The sequence below is a fragment of the Anthonomus grandis genome, chromosome 16, assembly GCF_022605725.1.
Source record: "Anthonomus grandis grandis chromosome 16, icAntGran1.3, whole genome shotgun sequence".
NCBI lineage: Eukaryota > Metazoa > Arthropoda > Insecta > Coleoptera > Curculionidae > Anthonomus > Anthonomus grandis.
Window position 1 is genome coordinate 22,095,691 of NC_065561.1, and position 21,576 is coordinate 22,117,266.

At 34.8% G+C, this 21,576-nt stretch overlaps 1 protein-coding gene across 1 annotated transcript in view; it reads right to left on the bottom strand.

Annotated features, from left to right (window-relative positions):
• LOC126745927 (NAD(P) transhydrogenase, mitochondrial-like) overlaps positions 1 to 21,576 on the bottom strand; it is a 34,273-nt gene that overhangs the window by 5,921 nt on the left and 6,776 nt on the right. Inside the window, exons 5-16 of the mRNA XM_050453992.1 lie at positions 14,347 to 14,431; positions 14,171 to 14,293; positions 12,019 to 12,206; positions 11,508 to 11,663; positions 11,246 to 11,450; positions 10,969 to 11,187; positions 9,573 to 9,799; positions 7,712 to 7,800; positions 7,461 to 7,659; positions 7,209 to 7,375; positions 908 to 1,045; positions 631 to 851 (exon numbers count right to left, since the gene is read on the bottom strand). Coding sequence (XP_050309949.1) covers positions 631 to 851; positions 908 to 1,045; positions 7,209 to 7,375; positions 7,461 to 7,659; positions 7,712 to 7,800; positions 9,573 to 9,799; positions 10,969 to 11,187; positions 11,246 to 11,450; positions 11,508 to 11,663; positions 12,019 to 12,206; positions 14,171 to 14,293; positions 14,347 to 14,431 — 2,017 coding nt within the window. The remainder of the gene's footprint in view (positions 1 to 630; positions 852 to 907; positions 1,046 to 7,208; positions 7,376 to 7,460; positions 7,660 to 7,711; positions 7,801 to 9,572; positions 9,800 to 10,968; positions 11,188 to 11,245; positions 11,451 to 11,507; positions 11,664 to 12,018; positions 12,207 to 14,170; positions 14,294 to 14,346; positions 14,432 to 21,576) is intronic.

The window sequence follows — 21,576 nt, forward strand, 5'->3', positions numbered from 1 at the left end:
TTAGTTTTATATTATTGCAACCCAACACCCCTCTAAGTCTGGAATCTTTTTGTTTATTTACACGATTATTATATAAGGAAAAAATCGGATCGTTGGAATAACGATAAATTTTTTACTTCTTATACAAACATGTACAAACTTATAAATGGACCTAAATTCCTTGGCAAGTTACCATTTTGTGCCCTATTTCATAATTTAAAAGAAAAATCCATTGCTCTGATATCAGTTGTACATATTCTTATCCGCACTCAACACCTCTCTTTGCCATACGTGTATATACGAACGAAAGTTATTCCCTCTACGAAAATTCCTTGTAGGTATAGACTTGTTGTTGGATTTAGGTCTATACTGAAAAAGCTTTTGACTTTACTTGATTTGAACTCAACCTGACCTTAATTTGGACTAGGCTTGACCTTGACTCGTCCTTCACTTGAGTTGGATCTTAACGTGACTTGCATATGGTCCTAACCTTGATTTGACCCTCACTGAGCCTTGACTTGACCTTGTCAAAGTCGCTATAAAAATTTTATTAAAAATGGAGAGTTTCATTAAAAGAATGGACCTTGACCGAAGATTTTTGGTTAGTGGTAAAACTGTCTCGTAATATAACTGATTTATGTATTAACTGACCTCCAATTGCCGAAGTTAAAGTAACGCCCATGACAGAACTGAGAGCGGCGGTGGTTCCCAAAGCTCCCAGACCACCGGCCAATGTGGGATCATAAAACAGGTATCCACCGGCGGCAATGTTGGCCAATAGGAGTCCCGAGTTTAAGGCGTGACGTCCCGGTAAGAGCAACGGGTTCGACTTGAGGATACCTTGAAGTTTCCCGTAGGCTATAAGCGAACCACTGCAAATAATATGTTTTTTTTCTATTGAAAAAACTAATAATGAGGAAGGACTTACCTGAATGTAACCCCGCCGATGTATGTTCCCAGGAACAGGGCTGTTTTAATTACGTTCGCAGCGGGATCGGTGGCGAAGGTTGGAAAATCATGGATGTAGGTCGAAATGCACGTCAGGACTGCGGCCATACCCACCAAGCTGAATAGAAATTCATTGTCATAGGATTAAGCAACGATAAACTATGTAGAGTAGAGTTAACAATAGTCAAACCAAGTAACACATCATATATTATTATCGTTAAATATATGTTTATTCAACGATTTTTTAGTAAATTTTTGGTCAAGCTATACTTATTAAACTTTAGAATATACGTATATCATTTACGATTCTGTTTACAAATAGGAGAAAATTTTGGCATTTAAAAATACTGACACGAGTTTTACATATTTAGTTTTTAAACTCTGAAAAATCATTGTTTTTCATCCATATTATCCATCCTAATAACGCTGTTTTTATACTAAATATTTATATATAAAATTATATCAATTTTAAATAAACAAACCGTGTTTTTAGATTAGATTAGAACGACAAAACCAGCTATTATTCATGGGTATTATTTTGGAAAAAAAAATGTTTGAAAATAATTTCTTACTGGTAAGTTGTGTGGGGTGGGTGGAGGGCTAAGGGTAGCATTAATGAAAAACGTTTTTTTTTGCAGAACATAATTGCCTGAGAAAAAAATGCTTTTTAAGAAACTTATAGATGATCAAAAAATCTATACTTCCTCACATAACCTTTGAAGGTGAAACCATAAAGGTTTTCGAATAAAACGTGAAAAACCCCTATTTTATTACTCTAAAACAAGGCCTGAGAGATCACCATGAAAATTGCAGTAATTGTGCCTTCTTTTATCACAAATAAGTGGAAAATCAACTTTTTTAAGATAAGTAATTAAGCTTTAAAAAAAATATTTTTTTTTTGGTTCTAGACAACTTTTTACTATCTAGGTTCAAAAATACCATTTTTAAATTAAAACTATTGGTATTTTTATCAACCGTATATAGTCAAGGTATATTTATTAAACTGGAGAATATACGTATATCATAAACGATTCTGTTTACACAAGGAAGAAAATTTTGGCATTGGACAAGGGATTTACATGGCTAATCTTTACACTCGATCACTACACCTCAATAAAATGACCCCGATATCACATATATGATACGATATACTTTTCATAGTTTTTTTATAGTTGAAATTCAACTAAAAATATACATCTAGTGTAAACCAAAAATAAATGTTTATTTCATTATCGTGTGTTGCTCGGGAATATAAGCGTTCTATCAATAGGAGGATGTAGACCATTGATCATGATAATAGAGAACAAGCGAAGAAAAATTAGATGAACCTAGTAAAAAGAGAATCATCAAAACAATATCTTCAGCAAATTCATTATGATTAATCTGCAGTGTAATCGACAACGAGATTTTCTTTTTTTTGGGACGATTTAAATACATCGCACATATTTTTTGTTCTCCATATCAACGATGTTCTTAATATTCTACTCTCATTTATTATAGAACCCTCGTGAACGTGAAGTCCTAAGAACAAACTTACTGTAAAAAAACGTTTTGATTTAACTACATATGAGGCACTGAATGCGTTTTCAAAATCTCCGTATTCGAATTCATAAGATGAAAAAGTGATGTACAGTATCGGACAAAATTAGAGAGACTTCTCTATTTGCCAACTCCAATTTTTTGTACTTGAAATAATATTAATATTTGTTAAGCAGTGTATACCGGAGTTGACAAGAATTCTATTATCAACAATTCATTTTTGTAGCTCATGTTTACATTTATTTAAAGAATGTTTTTAACATTGATAAAAAATTACTGCGACAGAATTAAAGAGACTCATTTTTTATTTAGTTTCGCTGAAGTCGCGATTAGTTTAATTTCTGTTTATTAGTTTGAGAATATCATTAGCAATGCCTCGTGGTAAACATTATTCCATAGACCTAAAAGAAAAAATTATAGAAGCCTATAACTCAGGTCGCTCACAAACATTAATTAGTCAGTAAACAAATGATTTCCAGAACAATAAAAAATTATCAGCTCCGTGGAAGAGTGACAAACCTTAAAAGAGGTGGCCGCAAGAGAAAAACCTCAGTACTGCTGGACAGGAGAATTAAACGACTAAGTCAGAATAATCCGCGTCTATCTTCAACACAGATTTTGGCTGAATTGGAGGCGCCTGGGGTTTCATCTGGATTAGTGGAGGTGGGGCTTCCTGGAAGGAGACCAGCAAAAAAACCCCATCTATCAAAAAAAAATGTAGCTGCTAGAATGTTATTTGCAACACGTCACCGTTACTGCACAGCTAAGGACTGTAATAAGGTTTTGTTTAGTGACGAGTCTAAATATAATATTTTTGGAAGTGATGGAGCGCAGTTCGTACATCGCCCAGCAAACAAAAGGCTTGATCCAAAATATGTTTCTGGTACTGTGAAGCACGGAGGTGGCAATTTAATGGTTTGGGGTTGTTTTTCGGGTTATGGAATGGGTCCTATCCACAAAATTGAGGGCACTATGGATAGATTTATGTATCGGACTATACTGGAAGATGTAATGTTGCCTTACGCCGAATGGGAAATAATAATAATAATAAATAAATTTATTTGCCAGTAATAGTACAAGTTTAAAATGCATTATTGGTATACATTCTTTATACATAATAAATGTATTACTGCAAAATGGAGTTTAAGGCAGTAAAACTGATATTGAATAAACTCCGTGAAAATTTTGTAACTGTAACTAACAACAAGAATATTAAATTAATATATAGATTCAATGTTAGCACAATAGCAAATCATAAGTAGTATGTAGTTTTATAATTTCAACACAAGTAAATTACAACACTGTCTTTACCTAAAACATTCTAATAGTTCCTAGTTCTTATACTTATAGTAGACGTTTGTACCTACCCAAAACACAAGTACACTATACCGTATGAAAAAAAAAGATAAATAAAAAACAACAAGACTTAGTGGTGTGTTAGCAAGTTATTTTTATATAGATATTTGAATTTTGTTGGCGTGAGTATTTTCATTTCGAGAGGAATATGATTGTATAATAGGTAAACATTATAAGAGAAAGATCTTGCAAACAAGGCAGTCTTATGGAAAGGAGGAGATATTAAGCCCCTATACCTTAGGTTTAAGTTGTGAACATCTGTTCTAAACTTTATTTTGTTGTACAAATATGGTGGACTTTTATTAAATATTATTCTGTGGAATAAGACAGCGGAGTGAAATGTACGGCGATTTTCCATATCCAACCAATTGCAAGTTTTGAGTTTGTGAATGACTGGCTCAAACTTCCTTATGCCAAATGCAAACCGCAAACACGACCTCTGAACTCGCTGTATCCTGTCCCTATCCTGGTTGGTTAGGCATGGACCATACAATGCATCACAATAATTAAAGTGACTTAACACAAGAGCATCTGACAATGTTAATTTTAGTTTTTGACTTAGTGCACGCCTATGTGGATATAACAGCTTTAAATTTGCATACGCCCTCTGTACACACGCAGATACATGTTCGCTGAATCTTAAATCTGTATCTAAAACTACCCCCAAATTCCTAGATTTTTTTTCAAAGGTAAGCTCTGAGTTATTTAAATTAATTTTAAGTTGGTTTTCTAAGTCAATTTTTTGTTTTCCAAAAGCAAGTATTTTAGTTTTTAAAGGGTTTAATTTTAAGTGGTGTTTTTCTGAGTTTCGAACTAGTTGATTCAAATCTTTATTTATATTAAGTTGAGTTTGTGCTATGCTATTAGGTGTGACAGAGTATAATAATTGTTTATCATCAGCAAAACTATAATCAATACAGTGTTCAAGGGCATGTGTGAGATAACAGGTGTATATGCAGAATAGTAACGGGGATAGCCCGGAGCCCTGTGGAACACCACAGTGAAGCGACCCTTTGTCCGAACATCCCTTATCAGTTTCTACATATTGAACCCTATTAGATAAATAGCTTTTAATTAGATCGACAGCACTCTGTGAAAATCCAATATGCAATAGCAAAGCGAACAGAACCTGGTGGTTTACCTTATCAAACGCTCTTGTGTAGTCTAACAATATCAAAACACATGAGTTTCCAGAGTCTATATTTGACATTATTGAATCAACCACGTCCAACAATGCTGTACAGCAACTGTAACCTTTTCTAAATCCCGATTGTCTCAAGGGAAGGATATTGTGTTTATTCAGGTGTTCTATTATTCTAGCGGTTAAGATTTTTTCAAATATTTTCGAGCAGGGTGATAAAATGGATATGGGTCTTAATTCTAAAAGGTTTGTGGGCTCGGTTTTAGTTTTTGGCAACGGAAAAACCCTAGTAATTTTCCAGGAGTCTGGAAATTTAGATACGAGAATACACGAGTTATAAATATTAACTAAAATATTTAGAATCTGAGGGCAGCATAATTTTAGCATTTCACTGTTTAGACCATCCGGACCAACGGCATTTGATTTTATTGATGATAAGGCAGTGTAAACTTCCTGTTCATCCGTCAATCTAAAAGAAAAAAGCTCAATAAAGTTTTTTGCCGTACTAGTAGTATATAATAAAATCAAGTCCGGATCTGGTGGTTCAAGTTGAGAAAATTGAAGAAAAAAGTTGTTTATTTCATTCGGGTTATTAAGATTGTTGGGAATGGTATCACCCGACTTTTTGTTTAAAATATTAAGATTCTTGAGAGTTTTCCATAAAATCTTTCCGTTGCCATTGTTATTCTCTAGTAAGTGTTCTAGGTAGGCTCTTTTTTCTCTATTTATAATACTAGTAGTTTCGTTTTTAATATATTTATAGTAATTCCAATTTAGAGGGGTTTTATTTTTTTTAAATTTGTTATAAGCCTGATCCTTTCGCTTGATAAAACATTGAACAGCATAAGTACACCATGGCTGGTTTCTATGTTTATAGTTAATTGCTTTATAGGGAGCTAATTGATCAAATAAGTTAAGTATTGTATTAATAAAAAAATCAACTTTCAACACATGATTATTTATATAATAAGTATTATTTAAAGGAGATACAGCCAGGCAGTCGAGCACGCTTTGTTTATCTATTTTACTTAAGCATCTTGACCTTATAGATTTGTAGGTGTTTACTACATTTTTAAAATAAGACTGACCAAATACTAAATAATGATCAGAGAGATTATTTACTTTATTAGTACCATAAAAATCTTGCCTGGCTTTCTGCGTAGAAACCAAAATAATATCGATTAGTGTTGAGCTATTATTTGAGATTCTAGTTGGACTATTAATTGTTTGTTTTAGATCAAAGAGTTCTATTGTTTTCCTGAGATTCTGTGATTTTGTGTCCTCTATATTTAGCAGGTCTATATTTATATCTCCACCACATATAATATCATGGCAATTTGTATAAAGTTGTGATAAACTATTCTCAAGGGTATCCAGAAAATCTGAGACAGAGCCTGAAGGAGGCCTGTATACAGTGCCTATTATAACGTTTTTGTTTTTAAGTTTAATTTTAAGCCATACCTCCTCTAGTACTGACGAACAATTTAAATGTAGCTGCTCGAATTCAATTGAATTTGAAATAAATATACCAAATGCCGCTAAGATTCACGTTCCAACAGGATAACGACCCCAAACATACGGCCAAACTTGTGAAGGAATGGTTTTTGGCTAACAAAATTCAAGTTTTAAAATGGCCACCGCAATCGCCGGACTTGAACCCAATTGAAAATCTTTGGGAGATTATAGAGAAAAAGATTCGCACTAAAAACATCGGGAATCGTGCTCAATTATTTGAAGAAATCGAGAATGCCTGGAAATCAATGGATCCGGCTGTAATTTCGAATCTCATTGGATCGATGCCGAATAGATGTGAAAAAGTTATCCAGAATAAAGGGTACTGGACAAACTATTAGATTAGTTTCATTAGTATAGGGTACGAATGTACTTTAAGGATAAGTCTCTCTAATTTTGTCGCACAGAATTTTTTGCATTTTTTTATTTTTCCTAATAAATCTTGAGAAATGTTTTTTTTTTAAATTTATTTTAGTGCCTTTTTAAACTACTTCAAAACATAACATCCTTCAGCACAAAAAGAGGAATTTAATCATTTTTATCTTACATAAAAGACGTAAGTAGTCGAGTCTCTCTAATTTTGTTCGATACTGTATTTCGTAACTTTTGCTACAGGTTGATAGACTAAAGTCAACTGTGTCAAAAGCCTTTGAGAACTCAACACAGAATTAAACTGCTATCCACTGCCGAAAGTAATTTAGACGTTCTTTAAACGTCTGCTGTCACTTTTTACCTGTGAAAAGCTGCTACCAGCTGAGGCAAATCCGTAATCTGGATCTTTTTGGCGATAATCGACCCTATGGCACCGCCTCCGAGAGCCACGGCTGCCATTTGGGCCAACACCTCGTTACTGGGGGCTATTTGACCTAAAGTAGCTGCTATGCCACCCGCTACCCCAATCTGAAGAAAAATACATAATTTAGCTCGCAACAATTATCAATTAATAAATAAATAAGACATTCGACTCTAGTATTGAAAAACTTACTATTCCAAGATTATTGCCTAAACGGCTGGTTGTTTGGCTGCTAAGACCAGCTAGAGCGCCAACGCAGCACAGGGAGGCAGCCAAGTAAGCGGCTTGATGCACCTCAGCTAATCCGGCCATGGCTGCGTAGCCGTAACCGCCTAAAAATACCGCGGCCGGTATTCCGTACAGAGAGTTGTAGTCTGGTGGATCACCGGGTCTGAAAAAATGAACGGTATTCACTGTTTTACATCGATTTATACTCAATCGACCTCCTGAACATGTCCAACATCCGTTTGGTGACTAAAAATCCTCCGAAGACGTTGATGAATGATACGAAGGCCGCTCCGGCAGCTAACATCTGAAATAAGTTAATTTTATCACGTTTTATATCATGAAAAAGCCAAGGTGTAACTTTTAAACCAAGGTATAACTAATTGTTTATTTCTCAGCTATTTAAGTTTTTAAAAGGCTCAAACTTTAAATATCAATTTATGAGACCATCTTGATTATATTCCATAGCGTGATTTAATTAGCATTATACAGGGTCAATAAATTTCATTTATCAAAGTGGCGAAAAGTCCATTTTTTCTTTCCATCTTTCATTATATTAGGTATAAAATATTGACATTGCGTCTTATGATCAATTTAATTAAAAAGTCTAAGTTATTAACTACTCAAATGAGCTTCTGATGAGGTTATTTATTTTCCATGGACAATGTGATCAAATAATAGCAAGAACAAGTAGAAAATTTAAAACGAAATATATCGAGATCTACTATCAATGAATGGGCGAAAGTATGTAAGGTTACAAAATAATTTTGTTAATTAAAGATCTAAACCTATATTTAATAAAACAAAGTCAGTTATCTATGAAGAAGATAATGTACAAGCCTCAATTGGAAGTGCTAAGGATAATTTAGGTTTGTCTTATTAGTCAATCAATCACAGAAGGGTAGAATGTACGACATGTTCGACGATAGATGCTTTAGGCGTATGGGATCGGCCGGCGAGATCGCCAGATCTGACACCCTTTATTTTTTATTTCTCGGATAATATATAGGAAAGGGTGTATGCAACACCAGTAAACAGAAAGGAAGAGCTAAGTTAGCGAGTTATTACCTGTTTTGAAGATCTAGATAAAAGCGAAATTAGAAGAAGCCACCAGAAAACGATCTTATAAATGTTCGAAAATTTCCTTCATATCACTGTCATTTATTAAACCATTGCATGCGATTGTGTTATATTAAATTAAAGGTATTTTAATTGTCTATGAGAATAAAAAATAAAATATAGGAGGTTCCGTTTAAAAAAATGAACTTTTCGCCATTTTACTAAATGAAGAATTACAATCTAATTTTCGACGATATTGCATAATGCTGATTAAATTACTATTAAACTAATACTCGAATGGTACATTGCACGATATCTGAATGGTACATTGCACGATATCTAGTAAACAGTTAAAATTAGAACAAATCGAGCAAGCTTAGATTAGCAGATTTCTATTCAGTAGTGAGAACGAGTGAGAGAGAAACATCAGCCACTTCAGTCTGATGGTTCTCTCTCACTCTATTCAGTAGTTCACGTTCTATTGAGTAGTGGGAACAAGTGAGAGAGAAACATCAGCCACTACAGTTTGATCCTTATCTCTCACTCGTTCCCACTATTGAATAGAAATTTGCTAATCCAAGGATAGGGTGTAAATTAAAAAATGAGTGTTTTAAATATGTCGATGAGTTAAATTAAATATTTGTGTTACTGTAAGTGTTTGCTCATTAACGCAAATATAAACCGATGATTTAATGGATTTATTTATTTCCAGGATTTCCAAAAGTTCTAACTTTAAACCCTTCTGACAATCCGCTTCAAGTCCAGCCTCAATAATATGATTGGCGAAAGGAGAAGAGGTATTAGTTAAGGGTTAATATTCTTTTCAATGAGTTTACTATGGTCCTTTGACTCTCCTGCTTTGTCTGATGTGTACTACATATTGCAATTAGAATGAGAACATTTTAGTCTGTAAACAGCAGAACTGTCTTTTATTTGAGGAGAAAAGACTTCCTTTCCTAACATTTCTATGTTACATTAACTCCACTTCAGAACGGACTTTTTCCTTCATAAAATACTTACCTCAACAGAATTTGTAGGATAATAGCCTCCGTTCATCAAAAGTAAACCGCCGACAGCAGTAATTCCAGATATAGCATTGGTAACTGACATAAGGGGGGAATGTAAGGCGGGAGTGACACCCCACACTGTATGGTAACCGACTAAGCCCGACAAACCCAAGACGGTGAGCATTGACGTGAATTCCGGGTTGGGGGATACCATGCCCAAGCCAATTATACTGCCAATACCTACAAAATCGTTGGACATAAAACTAGCGATTATAGTAGAACATATAAGGTGTCCCCAAAATCGCACCATATATTCCTGTATTTCTTCCTCCTAGATTAACGGGAGGGATTTATCAGAAATATCTACAAAACACTTTGCCCGATTTATAGAAAGATTTATGTACTTCTTTAAATTCGCAGTGGTTTATGCATGATTCTGTTCGACCACATTTTTCATTCTGAATTTATTTCAATGGTTGGTACTCAAATAAGTGGATCGGTAGAGGTAAATTGGCCTCCACGTTCTCCAGATTCGACTCCTCCGGATTTTTCTACTGGGGACATATTAAGTCCGTGGTATATAAGTAATAGGGTGAATAACGAAAAGGAACTATGGCAACGCATTGAACAAATAATCTTCGGGCTAACGCAGAAGTTATGCATAGAGTTATTTTTAATTTGCTTAGGCATGTAAATCTTTGTATCCGTGAAAATGGGGAACACTTAATTAATAATTATTACAAAAACCGTATTTTTTAATAAATTAATTTCGTGCTTAAATAAAACCACTAAATTGTTATTTGAAATATTTGGATATACTGTTGTTTGTTTAAAAGCTACACGTGTTTTGCTCCTATCGGAACTTCATCAGGCCTAGACCTACACAGATCCCATTACAACAGTTATGGATTTAATGAGACCGTGACTTTGTGTTCTTACCTTTGTTAAGCCAGTTTTAACAAAAGGGGCTTTTTTTGTTTAAATTGATGAGGAAATGTTGTTTTTCTTTGACAAAAAATATACTGAGAAAAAAGTTATGGACATTTTAAACCATTAAAAGTTGCAGTATGGAGCGCCCTCTGATAATCACAGTGATTCGGGTTTTGCATCCTACAAAACCCCTCGGAGATACATTTTTAAAGTCGTACGTTAAAAATCGTTCATAAACTTTAAACAATTCGATTTTAATTTTTCAATTTTACCGTCCTCTAGGTCAGAATCGAAGCAATTTCGGACTAAGGTAAGTTGTTTTAAATCGCCCTATTTTGATCTCAGGAATATGTGGTGTGACTTTTTGGATCTCAAACAATATACAACCAAATTTGGGTGAGAAAGATCATCCTTCACACAACTCGAATCAGTTGTACTTGAAAATGAAATTCTTAAGAGCTAAAAGTACCCAGACTAACCTGCTGTCGTCATTAAAGCGGTGTTACAAGTGCTCTTAAACGGATCAACCGTTTCGATAATTTTAGCGGTTTCCTTAACGTTCTCCGTTTTCTTGGGGGCAGTAACTGCCGGTGGTCCCGTAGGTTTCGGCGGAGGCCACATAAGTTCGCCCTTATGCAAGATAATACTGCCCCGCACCACCTCGTCGTTTAAGTCGATGTTGAAGTGGTTGTTTTCGCCTGAATTACATACACACCGGTTAAACACGTCTGATAAGGAGTTCCTCAATGGTTTTACCTATTGACAGTAAGAACTTCGAAATGTTATTCGCATATAAAGTGGAACTCTGCGTAGGCAACATGCTAGGAAAATCCGTGAGTCCTATATGAGTGACGTCATTGAACGTGTAAATCTGTCCGGGTTTGGTTGTCTCAATGTTGCCGCCAGCTTCGGCGGCTAAATCGACAACGACGCTGCCCGGTTTCATACTCATTATATGTTCCTAGAAATGATTATTTAGGGATTATTTTGAGGTGGTTGTAACCTATGAAGTGTTTACTTTTAATAACAGTACAGGGGCCTTTTTTCCAGGTATCAAAGCCGTGGATATAATTATGTCCACTTCTTTGCACTGTTTAGCGAATAGGGCGTGTTCCGCGTCAATGAATTCTTGAGACATTTCTTTACTGTAACCGCCAGAATCTCCACCCTCTTCCTGTAACAAAAAAACATTATTATATTTTATAGAGTGCTTTTGTTACAAGTTCTGAAGAATTAAAGGATTCCGAAAAATTCGCTTGACCGAATTTCCTGAAATTTTCAGGATCGAAAGGTCCCAGCACGAACCAGGTCTGAAGGACCCCTTTCTCCAAATCGACTGGAAGTTTTTTGTTTTTTACGCGAAAAACTGCAAAAATGGCTCAGCCCAGCCCAACCTAATCTCTCAGACTTCAGTCTATACTCCTTAACCTTAATATCTAAAACAGTTCCATAAACTAATTAATGAATAAAACCTGCTCGTCTAATTCTTCAGATTTCCAGTAAATTAAACCTGAAAAATCAATTGATACCTCAACAGTGACGGTGAGAAATTCCGCTCCGAGCGACTCAACTTGTTCTTTGACCACAGACCTGGTGTCAAAAGCCCTGACGACTGCTCCCATACATTTGGCCTGACCAATGGCCGCCAGGCCTGCCACGCCACCTCCAATTACGAGCACTTTCGCAGGTGGGACTTTTCCTGCTGCAGTTATTTGACCTGAAAAAATTCAATTAAAGAGAGATATTCATGCTAACACTGTCTATTTAATAACAGTTTTATAAAGTGACTGTTGTGAGCTTAAAAAAATAAAGAGAATATTCTTATTAGGTTTCAACCAGTTCAAGCAAGAATTTTGGAGTCTATTAAGTTAGTCCTAGACCCAACCGATAAACGAAATAATTTCGACATGTTGGTACACTCTAATAATGATACTGCTGGAAAAGTTCGGACATTTTTTAGAACTATTAATTAAATCAATTAATAGGTCAATGGTGCAGTCGGTAGGATAGTCCAAGTTTCGAAGTATCGTCTTTGATCCGTCCCTCAGTTGGATTTGTAAGAAGAATCTTCGTAATTAGAAAAAGTTGCACCAGTTAGAAAACACTGGGGTGGGATACATTAGGTCATTAGAAGTTCAAGGTAATTTGTTTAATAGGATTCTCCTGTTTTTTTTGACGCACGATTAGAGAGTGGTACAATGAGGGATAAGTGAATAGAGTGACTTTAGGGTGTTAAAGAATGGGATTCATTTTCAAGGTTTATCCATTTGGGTGAAAAATAGGTTCAAACCACTAATCTGTTGTCACAGTTGAAATAGATCATTCCTATAAGGTTTTCTGCTCTACCTCTATCCTTCCTTAAAAGACCCTTTCAGTTAACAGGTTCTTAGTAATTGTTCAAGCATTTGACTTTGAATTGACCTTCTCTCAAGGTTGGAAGACCTTAAAAATTAACTTCCAAAGTAAAATTCAAGGTCATCACTACGTAACTTTTGATATTACTCTTTAGCTATTATTTAGTATCACTGAACTACTTGGTGAGAAAGGTTTGAGGGAGGAGAACATAGATACAAACTTCTGTGACCCCTCCAAGGCCTTCGATTGTGTGTACTATTGGATCCTGATAAAAAAAACTGGCCTAATATGAAATAAATGTCCAAATTCAAAATTACCAGAGCAATGTTTTACCAGTTACTGGACGGTATAGATTTAATGTTGGAAAGTTAACAAATTTGTTCTGTTAGAAATGTTTCTGGTCCAGTTCTGGTCCTTGGAGATAAACCTGCTGTAATCTTCGAGAACAATCTCAAGGTCAGTACATATACCTCAAGGTTAAACCCAAGGTCATCTTTTTTTAAACTATTGGAAATTTTCAAAGGTGAGGAGTTCAACTTGATTCTGAGCTGTTGTATGACCTTGTTCGCTTGAACTCAAAGTTAGACAGCACCCGTTGCCACAATGACCAAAATTGATATGTAGCAGTAGCAATTAAAGGTCATTAACAAGGTCAAGTAATTTACACGTAAATTGTCTGAAATTGAAGCATAAAAAATGGAGAGGTTAATTTATGTAACAAAACGCCCTTGACCTTCAGTTTAACCTCTAAGTTGGCACTGGGGTTTGAAGTAAGGTCATTCGAAGGTCAAGGCTTTAAAAAGTTTTGACGCCGGCTAAAAAAAAACGCGTTTAAGGATGTTTTTAATGACCTTGACAAGGGTAAATTTTTTTTAAAAACATGGTAAATAGCTGTATTCTTTTAAACGTTTTAACCTTAATCCTATTTTGAAGTTCACTTTCAAGGTCATTCTTTAAAGGTGGGAACGAAAGCAATGTCATTTGAAGGTCAAAGTCATTTCTGGGAATATCCTTGTACTTATCAAGATTTTTATGCATCAGCGGACATTTTTGGGTATAACTTCGGAACCACTGGAAATATTTTCATTATTTTTTTACTGTAATATTAAGGAGATCCTGAGGATGGACTTGGATGGACCAACTGCTCACTTTAAAGTCGAATATCTTAAGAATATTCTTGTTTAAAAAAAGAGCAAGATATTCAGAAGAATGTTCCTTTCAAATTTTGTTGCAGGTGTCAGGCATTCCAAGCAAGAATTTCTATTATATTGAACTATTTAGGACCTTTGGAGGACTCTTCCACCTCTTCGATTACTGTAAACTTACCAGAGAGGAATCTGGGAAAGTGGCTGGCAGCTTCTATGACAGCTCTATAACCCGCTATGTTGGCCATGGAACTAAGAGCGTCGAATACTTGGGCCCTGGATATCCTGGGAATACAGTCCATTGCTGAAAATATGATATTTGAAATTTCACGAGATGTTTTGCAAGGATGATATTACCGAACGCGTTGATTTTCCTTTCTCCCAACTGTTGCACGAGCTCAGCATTTTGGGCAGGATATAGGAACGATATGAGCGTAGAGTCCGCGAGACATATCCTCAAACCACAATTAATTGTTTATATTACATTATAAAATGCTTAGCTTAGGACTATTTTTATATTTAAGAAATCGCTTGTAATTTATCGTTAGCATTAATATTGTGTCAAAGCCTCGGCTAATACCGTTGCTGTTCATATTTCTGTTCACCTAGTTTTAAGGCCCTTTTGTATCAATAAATGTTTTTTAAAAGTCCGTTCGTCGATATCTGAATTTAACTGGCGCTGCGAACAGGATAGTGCAATTTTACCCTTTATCGGTTTACCGTTGTGTAAAAGTGATTGTCAAATCTTAGTGCACTATCCATCAAGAATCTGAAGACATCGACCAACCCCAAGTACCGCAACCCTTGGTACTGCGACCCTTTTGGAGAAGACCAAGCCGAGAAACTGCTAAGCCGCCTACCGTGTTGTCAGGGACCTAGCTGATCCAAGTGCTGCCTTCCCAAGCATCTCATCTGGACCAGAACGATTCAAGCCACACCTTTATAGGGACTCCTTTGGTTGTGAACCTCTACTGTGCAAGCTCTATGGGTCATCCCTTGATTGTACTGTAAGTTTTTGTTTGAATTGCCATTATTTAATGTCTAGTCCATATCCGTCGCAAAAATTAAAAAACATATTAATACGAAATAGGGCATCTTTAGGATTAGTAGTTGAAAACGAAAATTCAAATATTTCTAATAGTCAAAATATTTCCGATCAAAATAATTTAGATAGCATAAGTAACCTATTAGATAACTTAACTTTAGATTCTAATTTATCTAAACCTAATTTAAATATTAAAATGGAAAACATAAGATTCCACACTTCTCTCTTACCAACCTTCTCTGGAATTCAAAACCATTTGGAAAGTTTTATAATATCCATAGATGAATTTTACCAATTATATTTTACAATTGATGGTATTGATCAAAATAAAGTTGTTTTAGCAGCCATTAAGTCAAAGTTAATTGACAATGCTCGAGACTTTTTACTTTCTAGACCAGATTTAGATTCATGGCCTTCAATTAAAGAGGCCCTAAGGATAAAGTTCGGTGATCCTATCACTTATCAAATTTTACACCAACAATTACAATACTTTAAGATCAATAAAAATGAAAGCATATTACAATTTGTAGATAGACTCAAATCCTTTGTACAAAGAATTTTTTCTAAATTACATTGCGAAGTCTCAGATGTAAATGCGAAATTAATTTTAATTAATCAAATAGAAAAAACTTCGGTTTTAATTCTGACAGCCAATTCGCCTCAGACATTAAAAACGATGTTAATGTTACAACGCCCTAATACACTTGATGATGCATATACGCATGTAATTAACTATAATATGATTGAATCACAGGTAAATTTTTCAAATCTGTCTAATGTTCATAATAACCAATTTACTAATAATAATAACCATAATTCCTATGTAAAACAAAATAGCTTCCAAAGTCCCGTAAGATTACTACCCCAGAATCAACCCCCCATGACCTTCCCCCAGCAACAATTTCCCAGTCAACCCATACAAATTCGACCTAGACCAGTTCAAAGACATTATCCGACAAATGCTCAAGTTTTTGGAAAACCAAGAAACGTCTTCGCTCCCCAAAATCATAATAAACCTAAATTAGACCCCCCTACTCCAATGTCAATCTCCATAACTGGACCCTCTAGGCAGTATCAACAAAGAATGCCTTTTCGACAACCAAACTTTTTCCAATCATCAGGCCCCCGAAATTTTGTGTCCCAAGAGTTAACTAACATTGAGACCAACGCTAACTCTTATCCCGATGTGCCTTATGTCGAAGATAACCAGTCTGAACATTATACCGATTATTCACCCCAACATTATTCTGAATATTACGAGCCAAACCTTCAATATGAAGAAACCTCTTTCGATCCCACCTTAACGAATCCTAATGACCAAAATCACTACCCCACTTCCGAACAAAATTTCGAAATTGATAATTTCGCAAATTTTCCGAAATCAGGCCCAGATCTACCATCAACTTAAATAACGTAGCACAACAAATTGAACTCCCATACTTTTATTTACCACAAAAGCACTTGACAATTTTAATTGACTCCGGTGCCTCTGACTCTATCATATCTCCTAAAATTGCAAACAAATATTCCGACAAAATATTTATCGAACCTTTCGAAGTAACTGCATGCAAGAACACTTATAAAGAAACCAAAAATTTAAAAATTTCCTTGCTAGAAGAACTAGGCATAAAAAACGAATTTAAAATGAGAGTACTGAATTGGCATAACGATTTCGATGCCTTAATAGGATCAAAAGATCTTAAAAACTTAAAAGCCTTGCTAGATTATGAAAGCAAAACCCTTAAGTTGGAAAATATAATAATACCCTTCTCTTTGGCTTACAATAAACCCCTCTTGCATCCGATACACAACTTTAACAATAACTTTTTAAAAATACCAGTAAATTTCGAAAATGGTGTCGCTATTTTGCCATCATTTGACATAAAAAATCATATTATACCTGACAGTTTAGTAAAAGTTGAAAATGGCTTTTGTACTATTCCCAACCCCACGCCTACCGTCCACGTAAATTTTCATCAAAGGATGAAAGTCATCCCCCAAGATCAATTTGATATACTAGACCCATCATACCCAATTTTAGAAAAATTCAACCCTGAAAACATCTTACGTTTCGATCACTTAACCCCTCTCGAAAAATCAAAAATTTTACCTTTATGTCATGAATACAAAGACATAATGTATCACGAAGGATGTGACCTCAGTTTTACCAGCCAAACCAAACATAAAATTCGAACTAAAACAGACAGACCTATCTATGTAAAATCCTTCCGACATCCCCCTCTAATGAATATTGAGATACAATCCCAAATTCAGAAATTACTAGAGAACAAAATAATTCGTCCTTCAATATCTCCGTATTCCGCACCCGTGTGGATAGTCCCAAAAAAGCCCGATGCTTCAGGCATCCAGAAACATAGGATGGTGATAAATTATACATCCCTTAACAACGAGACAATAGAAGAAAAATGGCCTCTTCCCCGAATAGATGAAATTTTAGATAATCTCGGAAAATGCACGTACTTCACGACCCTAGATCTCGCCCAAGGATTCCATCAAATAGAAATGGATCCCGATTCTATTGAAAAAACGGCCTTTACTGTCAACAATGGTCACTATGAATACCTCAGAATGCCCTTCGGTCTCAAAAATGCACCCTCTACGTTCCAACGTATGATGGATGAAGTTTTCCGTGATTACTTATACAAATTTTGCTTTGTCTACATGGATGACATAGTTATTTTTTCTAAATCCCTATCTGAACACATAGATCATATACGTCAGATATTTAAAAAAGTAAGGGAAGTTAATCTCAAAATACAGCCTGATAAGTCAGAATTCCTGAGTAAAGAGGTAGCTTTCCTAGGACACATCATTACCTCCGAGGGAATAAAACCCAATCCTTTAAAAATTGAAGTAATCCAACGTTACCCGATACCAAGAAATCAGAAAGAAATTAAAGCCTTTTTAGGGCTTGTAGGCTACTATCGCCGATTTATCAAAAATTTCGCCAAAATTACCTTTCCTTTAACGAGATGTCTACGGAAAAATACTCAAATTGATATAGAAAATTTAGAGTATAAAAATGCCTTTTTAAAATGCAAAGAACTCATATCCAATTCCCCTATCTTGCAATACCCTGATTTCACAAAACCCTTTAAGCTCACCACCGACGCCTCCAACATAGCCATAGGCAGTGTGCTATCGCAAAATGACCACCCAATTGCATTCTTTTCCAGAACCCTAAATTCGGCAGAAAAAAACTACTCAACTATAGAGAAAGAACTTCTCGCAATAGTGGACTCGACCAAACATTTTCGTCCATACTTATATGGCCAAAAATTCCTAATTGAAACTGACCATAATCCCCTAGTTTGGCTTTCAAAAATCAGAGAACCCAACTCCCGATTAATTCGTTGGAAAATAAAACTAGAGGAATACAATTTCGAAATTCACTATAAAAAAGGAAAAGAGAATCTAGTAGCAGATGCTCTCTCCCGCATTAATCTTAACACTCTTGAAACAAATGATACCGATTCACAGTCTAATGTCCCAAATGTTGACAATACAGTTGCCAACTTATCCGATTTTGACTTAGCCGACTTTGTCTTTAATGAAAGATACAAAGAAGACGCTCCAGCCCAAAACATCTCAAACCCTGTTAACCCTGTCGCAAACGACGACGATTCTGACGTCACTGCACACTCCAATAATGATACAGAAGGAAAAAATATCCCAATATCAGAATTACCCCTCAATTATGCCTCAAATCGTCTTGTCATCGACTACGGCGATGAATTTAAACACACCTACACTAAACCTTTTAATAAAAACCACCATTTTGTAAAAATTTCAAAAGAAAATCAGGAACAACACATTTTAAAAATTATCAAGGACATAATTAAACCAGATGTTACCTTTACTATATTTATTAAAAATGACGAATTAAAACTCGAGTTTCGAAGACAAGTATTTTCTAATCTAAATACAACCGTAAAACTAGTTTTTGCCAGCACTTACGTCCTTGACGTGACTGACCAGACTCAACAAAAGGAAATTTTAGCCAATTATCACAAAAGTAACCATAACGGTATAACAGAAACATATAACCATATTAAACAAAAATATTATTGGCCTAAACTACGAGATTCGATAACTAATTTTATTAATTCATGTGAAATATGCCTTCAAAATAAATATGAAAGACACCCTTACAAAATCGCTTACGAAGGACCCTTGCTCTCTGAAAAACCATTTAAGACACTTCACTTAGACATTTTCCAGTTTTCAAATTGTCAGTTTCTAACAATAATAGATTCATTCTCGAAATATGCCCAAGCCTATTTTATAACTGATAAAAACGCCCTTACTATTTTAAGCAAACTACGTCATTACTTTTCACATCATAACACCCCCTTAAAAATCGTCACAGACCAGGGTAAGGAATTTCAAAATAATTTATTCAAAGAATTCTGTCAACTTTTCTGTATAGAAGTTCATTACACTACTCCAGGAAATTCTTCCTCCAACAGTCCTGTAGAAAGATTGCATTCCACACTTTTAGAAAAACTAAGAATTCTGAAGATGCAAAATCCCGATGAAACCCCTCAAAATCTCATGACTTCCGCAGTCTTAATCTACAATCAAAGTATTCACTCGACAACAGGTCACTCGCCCTTTTCCATATTATATGGCCCTTACGTAAACGAACCGAACATCGATAACGACCTAACCTTATTTGAGCAATATAATGACAGACGAAAAAAGGAGTTACTACCATTCCACGAACAAATTTATAAAACAGCTTACAACAAGCAAGCTACAAATACTCAAAAACAAAATAAAAACACAGAAAAACCTCCAGAAATACTCCCAGATGATACGGTATATAAGAAAACTACCCTTAGAAATAAAATGAACCCACAGTACGTACCCCTAAAAGTATCTCAAATAGACAAAAATAAAATAACAGGTACCGCTAAGAAAAAACCAATATCTACTCATCTTAGAAAAATCAAAAGACTTAGAAAAAAATCTATACCTTTTCAGCCACCTGATCCCGACCCTGATCCTGGCCCTACTCAATCAAACGAGCCCTTGCCAAGCACTTCAGGTGCACAAACTCCACAATAATGGATATTATATAGAAGAAGTTGCTCCCTCTTTAGTAATAAGTCAATATCATACTACATATATACCCTTTAATATAAGTAGCCTTAAGTATTCGTTATCCCAATTATTTACCAATTTATTAATTATGCAACCCTCTGTAAATAATCAAAATAGTATTTTAATTAAATCACAATTTTATTTGACTTCTAAAGCATTAAATGATACATATGACACTTTCGCAAAGTTAAATGTATTTGACGAAAATAACTTAAATATTATGCAGAATCGAAAAAAACGAGGTTTAATAAACTACCTAGGAAGTGGTATCAAGTTCATTACAGGAAACTTAGATAACAATGACCTAGAGGTTATTACCCAGAATTTGCAAATATTGAAATTTAATCAGCTTGAGTCTATGCACAAAATCAACGACCTTAGTTCATTCGCAGGAAATATAATGCAAGAGTTTAAAAATAATATTCACACGATTAACGAGAACTCGAAAAACATACGTAATGAAATTTCTAAATCAAATACCCAGTCTAATTTAATGTTAAATCTGCAAAGTCAATATATTCAGATTACCAACTTAAATCAATTTTTAGAAAAAATATTACGTATTTTATCTTTTGGACACCTAGAAACTTTAGATCTCGAAATTTTAACATTAAAACAAATCAATGAAATATGGCAATACTTGAAAGTTCACTATCCTAAAAATGCACTATGGCCAATTAAGCATTTATCGGAATTAACCTTAATCTGTAAAACCGGCCTTTTAATTTTAAATGAAATGGCAATTCTAGCAATTAAGATACCCATATTTGAACAAAATGTATGTAATTTAGAATTAGTTTATCCTGTGCCAAATAATGAATCAAAATTAATTATAAGTCCTAGTAAATACTATTGCAACGAACTATGGTATAGCCAATGCGAAGAAGTCAACTCACAATGGATCTGCTCTGGACCAATTGCCAATGGATGTATTTTACCCAAAAATTGTCAGTATGCCACTGTTCTAAACAATTTTAAGGTACATACCTTAACTTATAGAAATGCACTCCTATTTTGTACAAAAAGCCCTGAAACAATTTATGAAGATTGCTTCCAGTTTCAGAAGATTATACTCCAAGACTGCAACCTTATTCAAAGTCAATGTGACGTAATAATTAATCAACACAAATACTCATTAGCCATCAACAATATTTCAGTCATAATTCCAAAAATTATAAAAGTCCCAAACACCAATAATTCAATCAATCTAGAAATTAGACATCTTCAAGACCCTAAGAAAATCCAAGAAGATATCATCAAACCAATACATTTCCATGACCTAGCACAACATGTTCCAATGCACAATTATGTTCTTACGACAATATCAATCATTCTTTTATGCTGCTTAGCATTGATCATCTACCATTGGCAAAAACAAGGAAGAAAGAAGGCCATCCCTTTGAGAATCCTGCAGA